The 18625-nt window shown below is 48.6% G+C and overlaps 1 protein-coding gene across 2 annotated transcripts in view; it reads right to left on the bottom strand.

Moving 5' to 3' along the window:
- The window catches only part of WDFY4 (WDFY family member 4), a 293287-nt gene that overhangs the window by 202039 nt on the left and 72623 nt on the right, over positions 1-18625 (bottom strand). For both annotated transcript variants that reach the window (XM_030798591.1, XM_003278166.4), the window contains exons 13-18: positions 18532-18625; positions 5031-5245; positions 3896-3990; positions 2717-2951; positions 2206-2282; positions 867-1088 (exon numbers count right to left, since the gene is read on the bottom strand). In XM_030798591.1, coding sequence (XP_030654451.1) covers positions 867-1088; positions 2206-2282; positions 2717-2951; positions 3896-3990; positions 5031-5245; positions 18532-18625 — 938 coding nt within the window. The remainder of the gene's footprint in view (positions 1-866; positions 1089-2205; positions 2283-2716; positions 2952-3895; positions 3991-5030; positions 5246-18531) is intronic.

Here is an 18625-nt window from a genome sequence, read left to right as displayed (position 1 = left end):
GTAGGCACTCACACATGCCCAATTTACCATCCTGAGGCACAGAGAGGTTGGGTGACTTGCCCAAGGTCTTGCAGCCAGGATTCAAACCCAGAAACCAGGCTTCAGGTCTACCCCAAGGTAGACTACCTCCACAGAGACTCCATTGCAGGCCGAGTCCCAGAGAGTTGGATAGGCAGTTGTGCTGTATACAAAGGTGTCAGCTGCTCCCACTGTTTCATAGGGCCTCCCAATGTTTTTCCCTATGAAACAGTGACACTCTCAGGATGCAGGAGAAGAACAAGTGGCCAGAATCCACTGGACTTGACCATCTCAGGCAAATGAGCCTGGAGAACAATGCTGGGCTCCAAAGGGCAGAGCCAGGGCTGGCCTCAAGCACTGACAAAAGAGGGGTGGCCTTGGGCGCCATGCCAAGCATGGGCCAGCCTTCTGGGTTTGGGGTTGAGCATATGTGGGAGTGTCTATATGTCTGTAGCTGCTTCGGCTCCAGCTAAATTGTGTGTGTTCTTCACAAACCTCACTCAGGAGAGGATGCAGCCTGTGTCCCAGTGAGGCAAAGCCCTGGGTCCCATTGTGACTGTTTGGCCAGGGCGAAGTTTCTGGAAAGCCACTGAGCATCATCTCTGAAGCTGTGCCAGGGGCTGGGGCCTCATCTGCCTGACACTTACAAGCCTAGAGCCCAGGCCACAGTGAACCACAACAAATATTGTAGACCTTTCACCAGGTGTGGAACCCAAGGGAGCGATTTCAAAGGATGAGGAGAAACAGAGGGTCAGCAGGTTTCTAACCACACCTGTGTTGAGAACTTCTGACTTAGCCCCACTTCCCCCACATGTGGATGAAACTGGCTTTGGATGCCAGCACCTTACCCAGAGGCTGAAACTCCTTCTCTTCTGTAGAAACAACCAAGGAGAGGTCGTCTGGGCAGAGGCTGACGGAGAAGCAAACAAAGGGCTGCTCAGTCCTGGCCAGGTGGCGCACCAACGTCAGGAAGCGCAGTGGGTGGCCCTCAGTGGCAGCTCCATGCCGGCTGATCAGGAACCAGCAGGAGAAGGTCAGACCTCCGGGAGGAGGGAATGGTCTGGCGGCACCTGGGTGGAAACACAGGCATGCCCTCAGGCTTTGTTCTGCCCTGCTGAGCAAGCATGTTCAGATTCACTGTGGTGCTGGTTTAGCCCTGGTGCAGCACCTACTGGGTGCCTTGCCTAATGACCAGTTGTCTCCTCCCCATTATGGCATGCTGCCTTGCCAAGGGAGGAGAGAAGACCTCGATCTCCCTGAGGTCCATCACATGTGGGCTCCTGGTCAGCTGATCTATAGTCAGGCAGTGTGCTCTGTGGGGCAGAGGACCTTGGCCTAGCTCAGCTGAAACTTGGATAGGAAAGGGCACCAGTCTAGGAATGCCATGTGCCCTCCCGTCACATGACAGGGTTGGAGATACAGACAGGTCCATTGTCCTCACAGAACAGGCAGGATCAGCTGCTGTGTCTTCAGACTTGGTACCAACTTGCATAGAAAAACGTCATGAAGGCAATGGCTCCCCAGCACCCATGATCCCATAGAAACCCCAAACCCAATTCTCCTAACAGAATGTGTGGCTCAGGCAGCATCAGGCACTTGCATTGTCCCACCCAGTGTGTTTTCAGCTGAGTGCAGTGCTGTGCACAGGAGCCACTTGCCAAAGATTGGTATGTTCTCAACGGCCATCAGCCCAACTCATATTTCTCTCTAGAGAGAGATCTAAGGCCAGTAATGTGTCCATCTCAGCCTACATCAGTCATCAGCAAAATGAGCCAATTTTTCATTGTCAATTGAGTCCCTAGCTATGTGGTGGACCCTTGGGATGCACAATGAACAGAACACCTTGCTCTAAAAGAGGAGCAAAGTTGAAGAACAACTAATCTGCAGATACTCAGGACCAAAGGCAAGACTCATGTTTGCTTTTCTATTTTTGAAACTGGGTCTTACACTGTAGCCCAGGTTGGAGTGCAGTGGTTCAATCATAGTTCACTGCAGCCTGAAACTCCTGGCCTCAAACAATCCTCCTGTCTTGGCCTCCCAAATTGCAGATATTACAGGTGTGAGCCACCATGTCCAGCAAAGCTCACACTTTATTGAAACACCAAGTAAAAATCTGCAATCAAGGCTATCTGAAGACTCATACATGGGAAGGGATGGAGAGCTAAACCACCTGGGAAAAACACCTACCTGTCCCAATTCCTCCAGAGACAGAGTACTCAGTGCTGGTTCCCATAACTGTAGACAGGGTCGGAATAAACAAACAGCTGGAAACAGAAAATTGTCTCAGATCACTGGACTGCAAGCCAACCTCTTGCACTGACACAGCTGGTCTGGGCCATGACATCTTCCCGCTCTACCCTCCTGCCAACACTGTAACCCTCCTTAGACCATAAGGTCCCAAGGACCGACTGCAGCTGGTGCTGGTAGGATGCCTAAGGGAAGGAATTGCACTGGAAGCAGGATGGGAGGGTGTTCCAGAATGCAGCCACACCAGGGGAAAGAGGGTCTTGGCCCTCCATAGCTGGGGACACAGCCTCTGGGAGGCCGCTGAGTAGGCGGGTGTCCATGACCCAGACATTTTCCTCTGATGAGTGGTGAGATTCAATGGGAACTACAAGTTTGCAGTCAATATTATAATTCATCAGAGGCACTGCAAAATTAATAAAGTGCGTTTTAAACATGTGAAAGCCTGTCATACCCATAACCTTCCACGGACATGTCAAATTCCACAAACGATGGGGCCAGGGCTGCCCTCTGAGGCTGCAGGTTGCGTGGGGAGGTCATGGAGATGAGGCTCAGCGCCGTCTGAAGGGCAGTAGTTGAATCCTGGGATTCCCCCAAGGGCTGCGGGGCCCGTGTGACTCCAGGGTGCAGGCCAGTATCTGGGGCAGCTGGCCAGGGCCCCTCAGCCGAGCCCTGTGCAGTCTGTGACCCTAGGGCAGCAAGCAAGAGAAGAGATGTGTCTTTGCTCAAAGCATTTCTGTCCCGCTTCTGACAATAACCCCAAAGTATCTGCCACAGCCCAGAAAGAGAGTTCCGTACAGTCACCAGGTACTTCCTAAGCACCAGCGAGGGCAGCTCCCTGGCCCCCAGCCCGGGCCCCCTGCTGAGTCTGATAACAAGGAACTGTGTTGCTAACCTGCTCCTTCTAGAAACTTTTCTTTCATTCCAGCACAGATCCCTTTTCCAGCATAGCACATTCTACTGCTGCCATCTCTGTCTCTGGCTTGCCCCACTGGAGTTACTCACTGGAGCTTTGTGTCTGCTCACCAAGCCCACACTTTCCTTCACAGCAGCCTCTCCTTGAAAGCTCCAGGCTCCCACCGCAGCTGTCAGCCCCAAGCCTGATCTTGCACTCTTGCTTCTCCACTGGGCCTGCCTGTTTCCTTAAGGTCTTATGTGATCTTACATTCAAGATGTCCACAACTTTCTTTTCTGTAAGCTGGTCCCCTGGCCAACATTCCCCAGGTACTAGACCTGACACAGGGGTACCACCTGCATCTTGGGCCTCCAAGGCTCTGACATGCCCTTGAGCTGTGAGCTGTACAGAAGGCTTCCCTGCACACCTCTGTCTAGTGCAGTGCCACGTACTGCTGTGTCATGAAGGAAACTCTGTCTCTGCTTCCATGATCTGGAACCCAAAGGGATCATCTGTCTTATATGTGTGGGTGGGGGGGTCATCTTTCTCCATCTGCATATGGTCTTTCTCCAAAAACCAGGAATTTCTTTGCTTTTTCCTCAGTTGCTCCATTGAGCAGCAGACAAAACCATGTTTAAACCTGTTTGCTTTCCCAGCTGCTGTAAAGGATCCCTCAGCAGGAATGCCTATCATCTTTTAATTCCCATTAACCTGCCCTGTTCTTGCCGCCGTCCTCACCTGAGCACCCAGGGTTGCCTCTGTGTGCATGAGATGAATCAAGAAATTTCATTGTGGCCGACAGAGGTGAGGGAATTCCAAGACCTAGAAACTGTCTGAACATAACACACAAGAGGACCAAATGAAGACATTTTACTAGTAACAGTGTTCTCCAACTTTGTCCTGACCACTGTCCTAGATGCCCGGAGCTCCCTGACCTCCCAGCCCCGCTGGAACACCCTTTCTGAAAGCAGTGTGGAGACAGGGTGTCTCTGCCCTGCCAGCCAGACCAGACCAGAGAGCTGGTAAGTTTAGGAGCCTCAAGATGGATGTCATAACAAAAAATAATGTCACAAAGTAAACTTGTCACAATTGTTTCTAAGTTTCTAATGTAATTTCCCATGCAGCACTATAACCAGCAGCCTCCTCTGGCAGCCGTTGTGCCTGCCCCTGGGTCCCATGTCTGCTGGCTGGAAAGGGTGTCTGTGCGCCCTCTACACTTGCTCCTGTGTATAAGCAGCAGGGCCCCCCACCCTGTGCATGCCCCTCAGCACTCCAGGTGGCATAGGAGACTCCTGCCCTCCCCAGTAGCTTCCCTTCCCTCTGCTCTCTTGTCTTCCAGGTCTGCTCCCTGCCTCCTACCCTGTGCACCTTTGCACTTTCTCTCCCTGCTGTGGCTCTCCAGGAATGTGGCTTCATGCAGAGGCTGACAGCAGGAAAGCCTCCTGCAGGATCCAGGTGGGTTCTGCCCCATTCCCCTCCATGTCTGCAGTCCCTACATGCTTACTGCCCAACTCCCTACAGGACACAGTCAGGCCCTCCCAGCCCCACCCCTCCCGGCAGAGGCTTCCAGGCCCAGTTCCCTCCTCTCTTTGTCTAGTGAACTCCACAGGCCTCAGAATGCAGCTCCACTTCCTCAGAGCCCCCTCCAGCCCCCACGTGCTCCATGAGAGGGGGCTATGTCTGCTTTGTGGGCACCTGCACACTGCCTGGCACAGACCCAAGGCTCAGCCATGGACTTCCGGCCTTGAATGCCGGGACAGAGCCATGCCCTGCATCTGTCCCTGCAGTCTCTCCACTGCCCATTGTGCAACCCCTGCCCTGCAAAGGACATGGCTGCCCAGCTTGGTGGCATTGAATATGCAGCATGTGGTACCTTAGCACATCCGGTTCAATGGCCTGGGAAGCGAGCTTCTCAAAGATTCTGATGAGGCGTGAGTGCAGGGGGCTGCCGCTGGTGGCCAGGGCTCTGTGGCAGGAGGCCATGAGGGTCCCGAGCATGCCTGCCTCGCACATGACCTGGCGGTTCTTCTCCGACTTCACCAGGGACTGGATGTGACTGGCTAGGGAGCACTGGATCTCCTCGGAAAGCTAAGGGGTGACCAAAGGAAGCTGTGAGCCCTCCAGGGCAGAATACCTTGTGGGCAGCTTTGATAGGCTCCAACTTGGCCTGGGGTGAGTTATGGAACAAGGAGACTGCGCCCACCATGCCCCATCCCCACTACACCCACACCTGTCTCAGGGTTCTTCCAGTGCCCTCCTCACCTGCAGGGGCAAGTCTGTGGGAGGCAGCCTCTGGCAGGACACAAGCTGCCCAGGTCAGTGAGGGGAGAGGTCAGTGGCTTAAGACGGAGGCCACATGCCAGCAGGCAGGAGGCTGCGTCTGCCCCTTAGACGTGCTGTGTTTGGCCCACACAATATTTCAGCAGTTTCTGAATTAACTGCTAGCATTGAAAAGTCTGAAGATGTCATAAAAATCCAGACTTGTGGCCCCTCTCAAAAGATGGGATGATCTAGCCATGCTGGCTTGCACCTCCGTGGGGGGAAGGTGGCTGGTGCTGGGTGGGAGCTGTGCCCTCCAGGGGTCCAACATCCCCCCAGCTGGCTTTACTCCCCTAACAGTTCCTGTGTTGGAGTTCGCACCCCCGGAGTAAAAGGTGGAATCTGCCTGGGAGTACAAGCCTAAAAGAATTACCACTTACCAAACATACACACTCTGCCTTGACAGACACAGGCCCCACCACAGACATCTCAAACCACAAAGTCTGCAGGCCAACTAAAGTCTCTGGGGAGAAGTGTTTGCTGAAGCCACTCTCATCCCCTGGGTGCCATGTCCCTCTGCCCACCCTCCCATCATCCTGTGCCTGTCTCTCAGTCCTAAGCACGTGCTGCCACATGAACAGCTGTGCTCTTACCCTGAACTAGGTTTCCAGCTACTTCCCTCTGCTTACATCCTTTGAAGCACATAGAAAAGAGTGCATAGACCGGGCTCAGTAAATATTTGAGCCCAATACCACACATTGCTTTTACAATCATTCTTTCATTGTATAAAGATAAATCTTTGGAATTATCCTTCCCAGGCTGGATAAAGGGTTTGGACTGGGTGGGATGTTCCTTTACAAAAACTCTTAGGACTGTCCACTTTCTCTTTTGTTGCTGGATAAGATGTTGTATCAAGTGAGAGGGATACAGGTTAGATCTTAATGGAATTTTCCTTGTCCCAGTGGATGCTATGGTGCTCCATGCAGATCTCCTTCTCCAGATGAGAGGTATACCTGTCACAGCTTCCCCTTCTCTGCAGAACTGCCCTCCACTAGGTAAAAGCTGCCCTGCCCAGGGGCCATGGAGTCCTACCCACCCAAATACACATACACACACACACTTACATGCCCCCTACCTACATACACACACACATGCATCCATACACACATGCACACGCACCATACATGCCTGTGTGCACACACACATACTCCAGGCTGGAGCCAATGAGGCCAGTGCCCTTGGGACTGTGTTGTGCAATTCATGCCTCAGAATCCCAGGGGCTCCGGCTGAGACAAGACTTCGCTGTGAGCGTATCCTCCTTCAGCTGCTTCCCTGCCCGGCTTCCCTCACTCTCCTTCTCTCCTGAGTCCTTCCCTCGACAAATCCCACATACCTGGAGCCCTGTCTCAGGCTCCACTCCCAGGGAACCCGACTTGAGGCACCAGCATTCTTTCCATGTTTTATACCTTTGCCACAGTTTGTAGTTTCAAGAAAGGAGATCAATGGCCATGTAAATGAGGTCTAGACCACCAAAGTGAAGCCAGGAGAAGCTGTGAATGCACTGCCTGAATAATCTCTCTCTAAAGAGGGCTAGGGTCTGGTCTCTTCACATCGCAGACCACCTGTTACACCACCCAGTAAGAGCTTTCTTGGAGTCCTCCCTGCTTCCTCTCTTCCTATTCTTTCTCAAACAAGAATGAAGTGGCTCTCAACATCATCTTCTGAGTAAAGCTTTAGGCATTTAAAGATGAATAAGACACTGACCCTGCTTTCAAGGGATTCACAGATTAAAGGTGAGACAGGTGGGCAGACACATTGTCCCAGCACAGTGTGAGACGTGCTCCAGCAGAGAATTTACAACATCTGAGAACAGCGGGTGGGGTGGTCCCTGCAGCCTCTCACACATTTCACAAGGCTCTTGAAGTTAGAAGAGACTCAAGGCCTGGCATCTACTGTGAGGGCCAAATTTTATCCTGGGATGAGAATATCTCCTGGGTATTTAGGCTGCGGCATGCCCTTTTCTAAGCATTTTGACATGTATGGATTATGCAATCATTGTGAGAAGCCTGTGAGGGAGGCACTGTTATCATACCCATTTTACAGATGGGGAAGCTGAGCCCAGAGAAGGAAATTGCCAAGAGCACATGATAAGGCTAGAACCTGACTGACCCCGAACCTCTTGCTCAGTCACCTCATTCCACCATCTGCTCTCCACGCGGGCAGTCATTCGAGGGGTTCCCTGTCCAAAAATGGTCAAGAGTATGTTGCTAGCAGTAAGTGACAGAAATAAATAAGATAGTGTTCTTCCATATGTAGCTAACACAGTTTTATAGCACATATGTTTCAAGGATTAAAATGTATGAAGAAAGATATTTACACTGTTCATCAACAATTTCTAGACTGTTTTAAAAATTGGATGGCTCACCCAGGCCCCTGTCACAGCCTCCCACCTACCTTCCAAACACATGGGCCCTGTAGCTCTTGCTTCACACTGATGGCATTCAGAGAAATCCCCATCTCTAAGACATCTTTAATAACATTTCTGGTTTAAAAGGTGAGCATTGAGGGAAGGGGGATAAAACTACATTAGATTAACTTTCCAGGGGGACTTCCTTCCCACGCTGCATTTTGCCATTCTGAAATGTGACCATTTGCCAGTATTGCTGTTTTCCCGAGCACATGATGTCACTGATGTGGAGGAGAGGTCTTGCCTGAAAGACAGGTCCCCTTCCCCAGAATGTGGCATCTGCACAGCCAGCCTGAACTGGCAGATGGACATGTGTAGCCCAACAAGGATCAGAAACTGAAAGCAGAAATGCCAAAGCTAATTCGCTCTGAACTATTCCATCACTTTCACTCTTCCCCGTGGAAATCCACCCAAAGTCCTTGACTCCCTTCTCCAGGCCTTTTTTCCGAGGCTCCAACTCTCTCTTCCTTCGTCCACCCAAGCCCAGCCCCTGCTTCTCTTCTCAAAACAGGAAAGTAACATCCACCCTCTTGCCTTGAATATCTCATCTCCCAAAACTTCGATTATTTTATTTGGTAACTGCATTATTTCAATTTAGGGTGACAGTTGGGATGCAGTCTGCATGAACCAAAAGGCAAAAATAACATCACAATGTATTATTCAAAAGAATTACAAAGAAATGTCTACGATCTCCAGTTTTTATTACCAGCACTTCACTTATTGCATTGGGGACTTCTGGGTTTGTTTGGGTTTGTTTTGGTTTTGCTTCTTTCCCCCCACCATAGCAGGAATACTTAAAATCTAAATATGCAAAAAAGAAAAACAGAAAGTTTTCAAAAGGGAGAAATGCTGATTTTGTCTAGTGATGCCGCAAGTTTACTCCAAAATTGCTCAATACCCCATAATGGAGGAGAGAAAATTGATCGTCCTCATTATCACTGCAGCTCTGTCAATACCAATATTGCTTTGTTTTGAATAAAATGTGCTGTTTTTTTCAATGTTGGTTCCAGTAAAATGGGGTTTTAGTGAAAATATGAGCAGTAGCAGGAAACCAGTGTGGTTTCTCCCCCTACAAATGGATTGATTTTCCTAACGCATATTACTTCCAACGCAGGAGACGGGATGGAGATGCAATTAGGACTCAGTGGTAAGAGCACAGGGTCACCAGGTTGGCCAGCAGGCTGGGCCCGCAAGGCAAATTAGCACAGAGTGATTTGCGGGGCAGCCTTAAGGAATTTTCTGCATTCTCCACTTAACGGTCTAGCCTTTAAGTCCACGCTGTCCAGCTGTGGATGTTCATTCTTATGTATCGCCCTCTCTCTGTTCCCCACTTTCTCTCTTGGTCCAGATTAATATGGTCCCCAAAGCCCAGTGAGGGCTGGGTCCTGGAGCAATGGGTCCCCTAAAGAGGCATGGGTGTTGGGTTCAGCATTCCAAGATATGTGCGTCTTCTGCATATGAACCAAGTCGTCCTCACACAGAAATAAAAACCACCAGAAGGGCCCAGTGCCTGCTGCCCCAGACACTCTGAAAGCACTAGGGACTTTACTGAGCTACTCGAACTTGGATTAATCATTTGTTCCAATTTGGTCAAAACGTCCTTTTCTTCATGATTTTGAAGAGAGATGATAGACTTTAAGTGACTTCAGCTCTGTAAGTTATCAAAGACTGTAAATGAAATGCCAGCAATAAATGGGGCCTACAGATGAGCTTTACTTGACAAGTTACGGCTTTTGCCACGGCCTACTTAGAATTATGTCTCTCTTTATATGAACATGAACTTTCCATTTTGCCATGGTCCCTCAGCCTGATATGCTGCTTCACGGTGCCCATACAGCCTGGTAGGCTTGGGAATTTATGATCGTGGTTTAGGTGTAAGAGATTCCAACCCCCATGGAACCAGCAGAATCCACATGTAAAGGGTCTGGCTTCTTCAACGTAATTAGGCAGATCTGTAACCATGCGGGTGGGTGGGTGCCTGCTCCAAACTTTCTGTTTCCTTTCCAAATCACATGCAGATGATGGGCAATTCGTCCTGTAAACAGAAGTCCAGGATCTCACATCTACAGCATATTTCTCTCTTTCCCATTTCTCTTCCTATCCTCCACTTTTATCCCCTCTTTACTGCAGCCGTAGTGACAGTCTCAGCTTCTGCTAAACACCATGCCCTTTTCCAATAATGCCTGGAGCTGGGAATGTCCTTTCCAATCCCCTCCCTTTGCGGAGCTCCTGCTTATTACTCAAGAGACAATTTATGTGTCCCCTCATCCAAGAAACTTTTTCTGACTTTCCCAACCAGCACTGTCCATACTTCAATCATGTTAAATTTCACACTATGGCTGGTTCTCTCTCTCTCTCTCTCTCTCTCTCTTCTCCTCTCCCACCCCCACAACACAGTGGGTGGCTGCTCGACCCATGACTCTTCACCTTGGCTTCCCTAGTGCCCATCTCTGCCTTAGACATTAGACAGAATAGCCGCCTAGTAAGCACAGGCTACTCTAAAACACAATAGGCGCACCTAACCCAGAGGGCTGACAGATAGTCAGAAAGAGTGATGTGCCAATGAAGTGTTGAAGGATAATGAAGAGAGAGCTAGGCAGGTGAGGAAAATGGGCTTTCAGGGAAAGGAAACAGCACAATGTGAAGGCGGGGCAGGTGAGAGTAAGCAGAGCCTTTCAAAAGGTTAGGGGGTCATGAGGCAGAGTTGCAACATTCGGGCCCTCAGGTGCCCTGCAAAGGGGCTCGCTGTGCTGCTGGCCATACCCTGCCCCATGCCAGCGCATGGAGCAAGGCAAACACTGTGCACGGAGCCCTGAACTCCTCAGATTGCCAGTCCTGGAGGGCTGGGAAGCCTGGAGGCCGAGCACTGACCTTGCTCTTGAGAACTGCCTGGAGATTCACCACTTCTGGTGCAGCTGATCTGAGAGGCCCCCAAGTCTCTGAAGCAGCCTCCACCAGATGCTCCAGATGACAGGACTACCATCCAATTTTTTGTCCCCATTCTAAGCTCTGGTCCCAGGCCCAGACTAATCCAAATCAGTATCCTAACACCCACTCCAGGCCCTGGTACAACAGTCCCCAATTGGTCCCCAGCATGGAAGTAAGGGCTTGTTGCTCTAGAAGGTCCCCATCTGTAGAGAGCCTGCCTGCCCGGGACCTCCCAGCTTGGTCCTGACTTTCTAGGGGTCCTGGAAGTGGACATGTCTGTGCACCAGCTCAGAGCCTGCCCACCCGGCTGGACGCTAAGCTCACCCACCCCCAAAAGGTGAAATTCATTATATGATGTCCTCATTTCACTTGGGACTATTACTGACCTTGCTCTAAAACTGCTAGGACTTACACTCTTCTGTCCTTCCCCATCCAGCATAGACATGCATTCAGACATGGCACAGGCCTCATTGTCTCTGCTGAATTTTGATCCCATGGATTCTGACCCTAGCTCAAGCTGATAGGGACCCTTCTCCTCCCCATTTTAACATCTGATGACTAACTGCCCCTCCCTGCCTTAAGCCAGCTACACTCAGCTTCTCTTAGATCACTGATAAAGTGCAGAACCAGCCAGAGAAAGTACTGAGTCTTCTGACTCATGAGCAGATATATTAACATACTGTTCAATATCAACTTCCTGTTATTAATTTATCAATAGTATAATGTCAGTTGGAAATATACTTAAAATATATTACCTTCTACTTAATAGTTTCAGAATTTTATATACCATGAACCAGAACACAGACTGTCAGAGCTAGAAGGGAAGGGAGCGGGCGTGGGGAGCCAGCCTCTGATGCAAACATGCACAGGGCAGGAACTGTACTAAGGACTTTACAACTATGCTCTCTTCTACTTTTCTCAATGGGAAAATATCATCACACCCATTTTGCAGATGAGAACACTGAGACTTAAAAGGGTTCCATCAATCTCCTCAGGCCACATAGCTAATGGGTGGCAGCTCTGACATGCCAACACAAGCCTTACTCCAAGGCTCATGATTTTGATACTGCATCATGCACTGATTATAAAAAGCTGGAATTTAGTATCTCATAAGGGTCATAAGTTGATGGCCTAGAGAAGTGTTTCATTTGGTGGGCTTCATTTGAGTGGGTTTCTATTTCTGTTTCATGTTCCCTTAATTAAATGCAGACACCTTTAGAAGAGCAAGTGCTCTCCTTTGGCCACAAGCTCCACCACTGACTACTGTATTCACCTGGCTTCACTTATGCATGTTCATTACCTCTCCGGAGCCAAGATGTTGAGTCTGTGATCTCTGTGATCCAGGCCAAATCTGAGTAGTTGAAATTGAGATACAGAGAAACAAGGTAGCCTATGTATGTCATGGAAAAGGAACATTATCAAGGTCAGCTGATAATTAGGCCAGGGCTGAATCCATCTGACTTTAACTTACACCATCATTCCACATCCATGGAAGCTTGCTTTTCATCCCTTCTTCTCCGTATGAGATTATGTCTGTTTACTTTTTAGTTTTTAGTTTTTAGGTTTTTTTTGAGACAAGGTCTCACTCTGTCACCCAGGCTGGAGTTCAATGGCACGATCATGGCTCACTCACTGCAGCATCAACCTCCTGGGCTCAAGCAATCCTCCTGTTTCACCCTTCCAAGTAGCTGGGGCACACCACCATGCCTGGCTGATTTTTTTAAAGTTTTTGTAGAGATGGAGTTTGCTACGTTGTCTAAACTGGTTTCAAACTCCTGGCTTCTAACAATCCTCCTGCCTTGGACTCCCAAAGCTGAAATTATAGGCATGAGCCACCATACCTGGCCCTATTTGCGCGTTTTAAGAGACTACCGTGAGAAGTCACCTGGATTTTGACGAGAACCTGAGATTTTCCACTGAGGAATAATAGAAATACTTTGTGTAATGGGCTCAGTGGGAAAGAGCATAGGAAACAGATTTTGAATGTATTTGGAATATCTAATGTGTTATAATTTAACAAAGCAAGAGTCCTACTTTACCAATTTCCTCGTTGGTGGAAATGGCTCTTTTCAAATAGCCTGCCCTTATGCAATGCTATCCAGGGCTATTAGTGCTGTCAATATTTTAGTTACTTGAAACTCACACAATTAGTTCAGTGTTTGAAATACAGACTAATTGCAGAAAATGGCACCCTTTCTAAGTTTAGGCATAAATGAGTTGATAGATACATGTAGCCCTGAACCCAGTCTTCTCTGTGTCTTGCCAGGCTGTTCTGGAGGCTTCCATGGTAGCAGTGTCTTCACTGCAGCCTTTAGATCTCTGGAATTCACCCAAAAATGACTCGAGATGCAGACTGAGGATGACAATAGTCTCTCTAATGTCCTGGCCTGACTGTGCCATTGCCTTTCTGTAACCTCCCACTTCCCTATGAGAAAGGCAACTTGGTGGGCGGCAGGAGGTCCAGTCCTCAGATCAGGCACGTACACTCACTATTGCAGCAATGTTGACTCTGTCGCTTAATTCCTTTGAGTTTCAATTTTCATCTGCAAAATGGGTCTACTGATATCCACCTTACACAGTTATTATGATGATTAAATGATAAAATGCTTGTAAAGCTTTTAGCAACTGATGATAGTAGCTGCACCATTTAGCAAGTGCTTCCTTCCTGTGTCCCTGTGCATGTTCTGCTCACCATGCTAAGCTCCACGCATTGTTCCATGTAATCCTCACAATAATATTTCAAAGAAGATGACATTATCCCTACACTACACAAAGGAAGTTAAGAATCAAAGAGGTTAAATAATTTTCCCATAGCTCTGTGACTGCTTGGTGACCCAGCTGAGACTTGACCACAACCTGCTGTTTTCAGAGCCTGAAGTCTTCCCTCTATGGTAAGTGTTCAGTAAACACAGTGATAATGACAATGATGACATTGACAGTGATGTCGATGAATGGCAACCCAATAAAGTTGAATTCTCTTAGCTCAGCATTCAAGGTCCTCCACAATGTGGCTTCGAGTGACCTTTCTAGCCCCACTCATCCATATGTTCCATTCATGTGTTCTATTTTAGCCTTTTCATCCCTGTGTTCTATTCTAGCCCAGCTTAACTATTCAGAGTCCCCAAATAGGCATCTTTGTGCTTCTTTCTGTGTCTGAGCTTCTCTTTCCTTCCTCTTCTACCTGATCTGTCATAAACATCCCTTTCCTTTAAAGCCTAGCTCTGGTGTTCCACCTCTCTGAGTCTTTCCCTCTCCTATGTTCCAAGGCCTTGTGGGCAAACCTCTGTTACAGCCATCAGGGTGTTGTTTTACTGTCTTCTACACTTCCCTGCCTCCCATCCTCAAACCCAGATTACAGGTCCTGTGATGTTTGTCTCTGAATGCCCAAAGGCGGATAGTAGGTGTTCTGTAATTATTCACAAAAGCAAACATATCACATGGGCAGCTACACAGTCTGGCTTCAACCTCTGCTAAACTAGACCTGGCTTTCCACTCTCTGCATTGTGATTGTCTGGTGCACAGCAAACACCCTCAGTTAAGACCTGATTAGAAGCCATAGCCCTCAAGGAAGTGGAATTTGGGACTGGAAAGCCCTTCCAATACTGGTCAGAGCTGTAGCCCACGGCCACATCTCTTATGACAGACCCTCATGGCTGCTAAGCCTGCTAGAAAGGGAAAGTATCTTTATTCCCAATTAGTTACTTTTTTCTGGGGCCAACTCAGCTCCAAGAGAACTGAGCTGGACTCCATTTTTGCATTGTGCAGAGTAAAAATCCCACCACCCAATTTCTAATATTGATGATGATGCCAGAAGCAGAAAAACAACTGGAATATCTGTTTCCAAAAGCGGCTCGTAGAGCTAGCATTTTGGAGGGGAAAAGAACAGCCAGAACGAAAGAACCACAGAACAAATATAACGTGGCCACCACTGGAAATAAACTAGAAGAGAACACCCATAAGGTTAAGTCGTGGCCTCCAAGATGACTTGTGCACTTTGGAAAGCCATCGATTTCTCATCCATAGGGGAGAGAGAGCAAGTGAATAATGTAAAGTGGGTATGGATGTAGGGAGTATTAGAAATCACCAAGCTGACCTAAAGGAAGATGACAGGAAACATACTTTCCATCTTGCTAGTAGCACTGCCATCTACTGAAACTCTCTGCTCCATTTCCTACACCAAAACCTGTGGAGGCCTGCAGTTTTGTTTCAGCATTTTCTTGTGTGGTCTCATTTCTCATTTGATTCACTATTCTATCTGTTGTTGTGAGGTTTTCCCCACTCCCTTTCAGAAATTAATTACTGTAATTATCCAACCTTAATAGCTGCTGATTTGGCATCTGCAGAAAATACTGGAGAAAATGCACTACACTTCATTTGCATATTTGAGAGACAGCGAGGGAGAATTAGACTTTTCCTAAATTACTTATTGTGACCTGAATATAGAAAAAGTAACTCGCTCCAAATGGAATTATCATTTGCATACTTCATTTGTCCAATTAGCATCACAGGATAAGCAAAGAGCAGAGGTTCTTCCCCATATGGGATGTGATGACTCAGGGAATTTATCTAAAACTGAGGCTCATCCATGGAGTTTCCAGGCCTGTAAGAGGCCGCAGTGGATTTTTGCAGAATGCATCCATCAGCAACTGTTTGACTGCTAAGACCACCCAGACCACTGGCTGTGTCTTTCCAATTGCAAGTACAATGCATTGTATGAAATACAGCTGAGGAAGCCAGATGCCCTCATGATAAGGCTGTTGTACCTGGAAAGGTGTGCCATGCCCAGAATGCATGACCCTGCATTCTGTGAGAGCTGCAAAGATCAGGGACCCATTCATCCAACGTATCTTAAGCTTGGGCCAGAGGTGTTTCAGATCTTCCCTTCACCATCACCACAATCTTAGAAAGCCAAACAACTTTCCTGAGCCCCAAGTACCTGCAGAATGGGAAGCTCTCATGGACTTCAAAAGGTTGCTGTGAAGATTGGAGAAATAGCATTCCTGGCACATGGGTGATCTCTAACATGTAATAGTCTCCATGTTTTCCCAAGTAGATCCTGGCTTAAATACCAAGCCAGAGAATGTAAGATCCCAGACTCCAAGTAATTCATGGGCTACAAGATGGGATTTAGGGGTCAAATGTTTTTACCCATTTGTTAGATGAGTAAGGTAATGACAGCTGCTGATCTTTAAAGATATTTCCCCACAGGCATCTCTCACCTACACACACCTGTCACCCCTCACAGAAGAGGAGGCTTATGTCCCCTCCCACTAAGTCTAAGCCGAGCCCCTGACTAACTTTGACCAAAGCTGGCTTTTCCTGGGCCTAAGCCCTTGGCAGGCCTGGCAGCTTCTGCTTTTGTGCTTGTGGGGGCCAGGAGCCACTGTGTGCCCTGCTGAAGAGTCTGCCTGGAGGGACACAGGCAGAGGCCAGCTGGAGAGGGTTATGTAGAGGAGACCCCAGGATCCCACTGACAGCTTCAACCAAGGCCCCAGATATGCCACTCAGCTAAGCCAGCTTAGGAGCCCCTTGCCAGGGAGCCAGCCTTGCTGAGGTGCCACAGCTGAAGAGGTCATCCTGGGAGGTTCAACTGCACCAGCACCATGTGGAGCAGACAGGCCATGCCTGTTGTGCCCTTCTGAATCCCTGACTCACAGAACCATGAGAAATGACATGGATATTGTCAACTTCCTATCCCAGTTTATACCAGCCTACCCTTTTCCCAAATCTCACTGTTAGTGTATCTCTGCCACTGGCTTCACAGCACTTTCCCATCACTCTCCGGCAGGGCAACCGGAGCAGGAACAAGAAGTCCATTCCCCAAGGAAGGGACGTGGAGACATGAAACCGGGTCAGGCCTTTTCTTAACTCCTGTGCCAAACACTACAGATTTCCTTTCCTGGAAACAGTTGCTGTCCCAGAGCTTCTGCTCCGCCACTCCACTTTTCTCACTGATCTCAGAGGACTTGCAATATTTTTATGAGGTCACTGTCATTTTTAGGCTGTGACTAATAATGCCAACTAGTAGCCATTTCTTCCCCAAACATGTTGCCTCCTTCTGAACTCCTGGACAAAGCAAAGCTGGACCCCTCATTGCTTCCTGGGAGTGCCAGGTCCCACTCTTCATCCTCTGGAAGCCACTTCTATGTATAGGGAAGACCAGGAATCCTGCCCCAAGGTAAGGCCACATTCAATACCAGGTCCACAACTGGGCATCCTTGAGAGTCATGTGCATTGTCTGAACTCACATTTCTCCATTGGTTAAAACACAGGCAGTGATGCCCTCGACAAAACTGCAAGAGGAATAAATAAGCCAAGAAAGGGCCAAGCATCAGCCTGGGACAGAGTAGCTGCTCAAGCCAATGAATCCTCTTTCCTTGGCTGCTGATAAACCTAAAGTGGTGCATTTCCTAGGCCTTCCTCAACTCTGCCCGGCTCTTTCTTGGAACTTCTAAGGTATTCGTTCTTTATCTTGAGACTGCTGACTCCCACTTCATCTTGTTCTGTTACTTCATGCCCTCACCCATACCAGTTTTCCTTCCTACAATGAGGCTGTTAGTTCTGCCGGGACAGACACTTGAGAGTCGCCTTGGCTCTTTGTCTCCCCATTACCTGTAGCCTCCTCTTCTTGGAAGCCTGTGATTCTGCCTCCAAACAGGTCTCTTAATTCCTTTCTTCACACCTTCCCACAGACACCACCCTAATCCAGCTATCACCACACATCACATGGACTGCAGGCAGAGCCTCCTAACTCTTGCCCCTTGCTTCTTCCCCTCAACCCTCATTCCCTGTCCATTCTCCACCAAGCAGCCAATGCAATGTTTTTCATGCAAAATCTGATCATGTCACCCTCCACTCACGTGAGAGAGGCTTCTTGTTATCATTTACATTGACAAGGCTCCCAGAAGCCTGCATGCCCTATTATCCCCATCATCACCTGACCAGGGAGACCTTGCTCCTGGCTCTTCCAATTTGCTCCTGCCCTAGCCACCAATGGCAGGCCCCTTCCCACCCAGTTCATACTAGCTACTCACCCTTCAGGGCTCTGCTTACATGTCACCATCTACAGACGGCTTCCCTGACCTCCAACCCTTTATCTAAATTAGATTTAATGAGATCTGTTCCTGCCTCCATTCTTCTCCCTCAGAACCATGTTTTTTCCCTGTAATATCACTTGTCACAATTCATAATTACATATTCATTTGTGAGCTCATTTATTTAGTCTGTCTGCACTGTCACTACCTCCTCATCCCCATCATAGAGGAAGGCTCTGTGGACAGTGTCTATGCTCATCTTGCTAGCTGTGCATGAGCTGCACAGAGCACAGGACCAGGATCTCAGCCAGCATCCAGGAGAGAGACGAACATGCCAGGGAGCAAAGGACTTCCCACCAATGCCAGGTGCTGAGCTTAGCACCTGGGACTTGCCTTATGATGGTTCAATTATTTTCAGTTGTTTTTTTGTTTGGCTGTTGTTCTTAGAAGGTAGCTTTGTTAACAGAAGTGATCTGTTTTGGATGGCCTTGCAAGGGTGGGCACAACTCAGTCAAGTGTCCAGGACACCCTGGTACTTTCCCACTATAGGTGTTTCCCATGGGGAGCTCTGCTAAGGCAGGGCACTGAAGACATGGACAAAAGGAAAAAAGGTGTCTTGGGTCAGAAGGCATTTGGGAGATCAGTCATGTGAAGATGTCAAAACACACATATTCAACACCAGGTACCTGTGGGTGATCTTCATGGTACAACCGAGGCAGCAGCCTCACCATGATGCACACGACCCCGGGATGCATGATTGCAGCATCCCCCTCGTCCATC

The sequence above is a fragment of the Nomascus leucogenys genome, chromosome 18, assembly GCF_006542625.1.
Source record: "Nomascus leucogenys isolate Asia chromosome 18, Asia_NLE_v1, whole genome shotgun sequence".
Taxonomy (NCBI): Eukaryota; Metazoa; Chordata; class Mammalia; order Primates; family Hylobatidae; genus Nomascus; species Nomascus leucogenys.
Note: the sequence above shows the minus strand (reverse complement) of the source record. Positions and strands in the feature narration are given on the sequence as shown.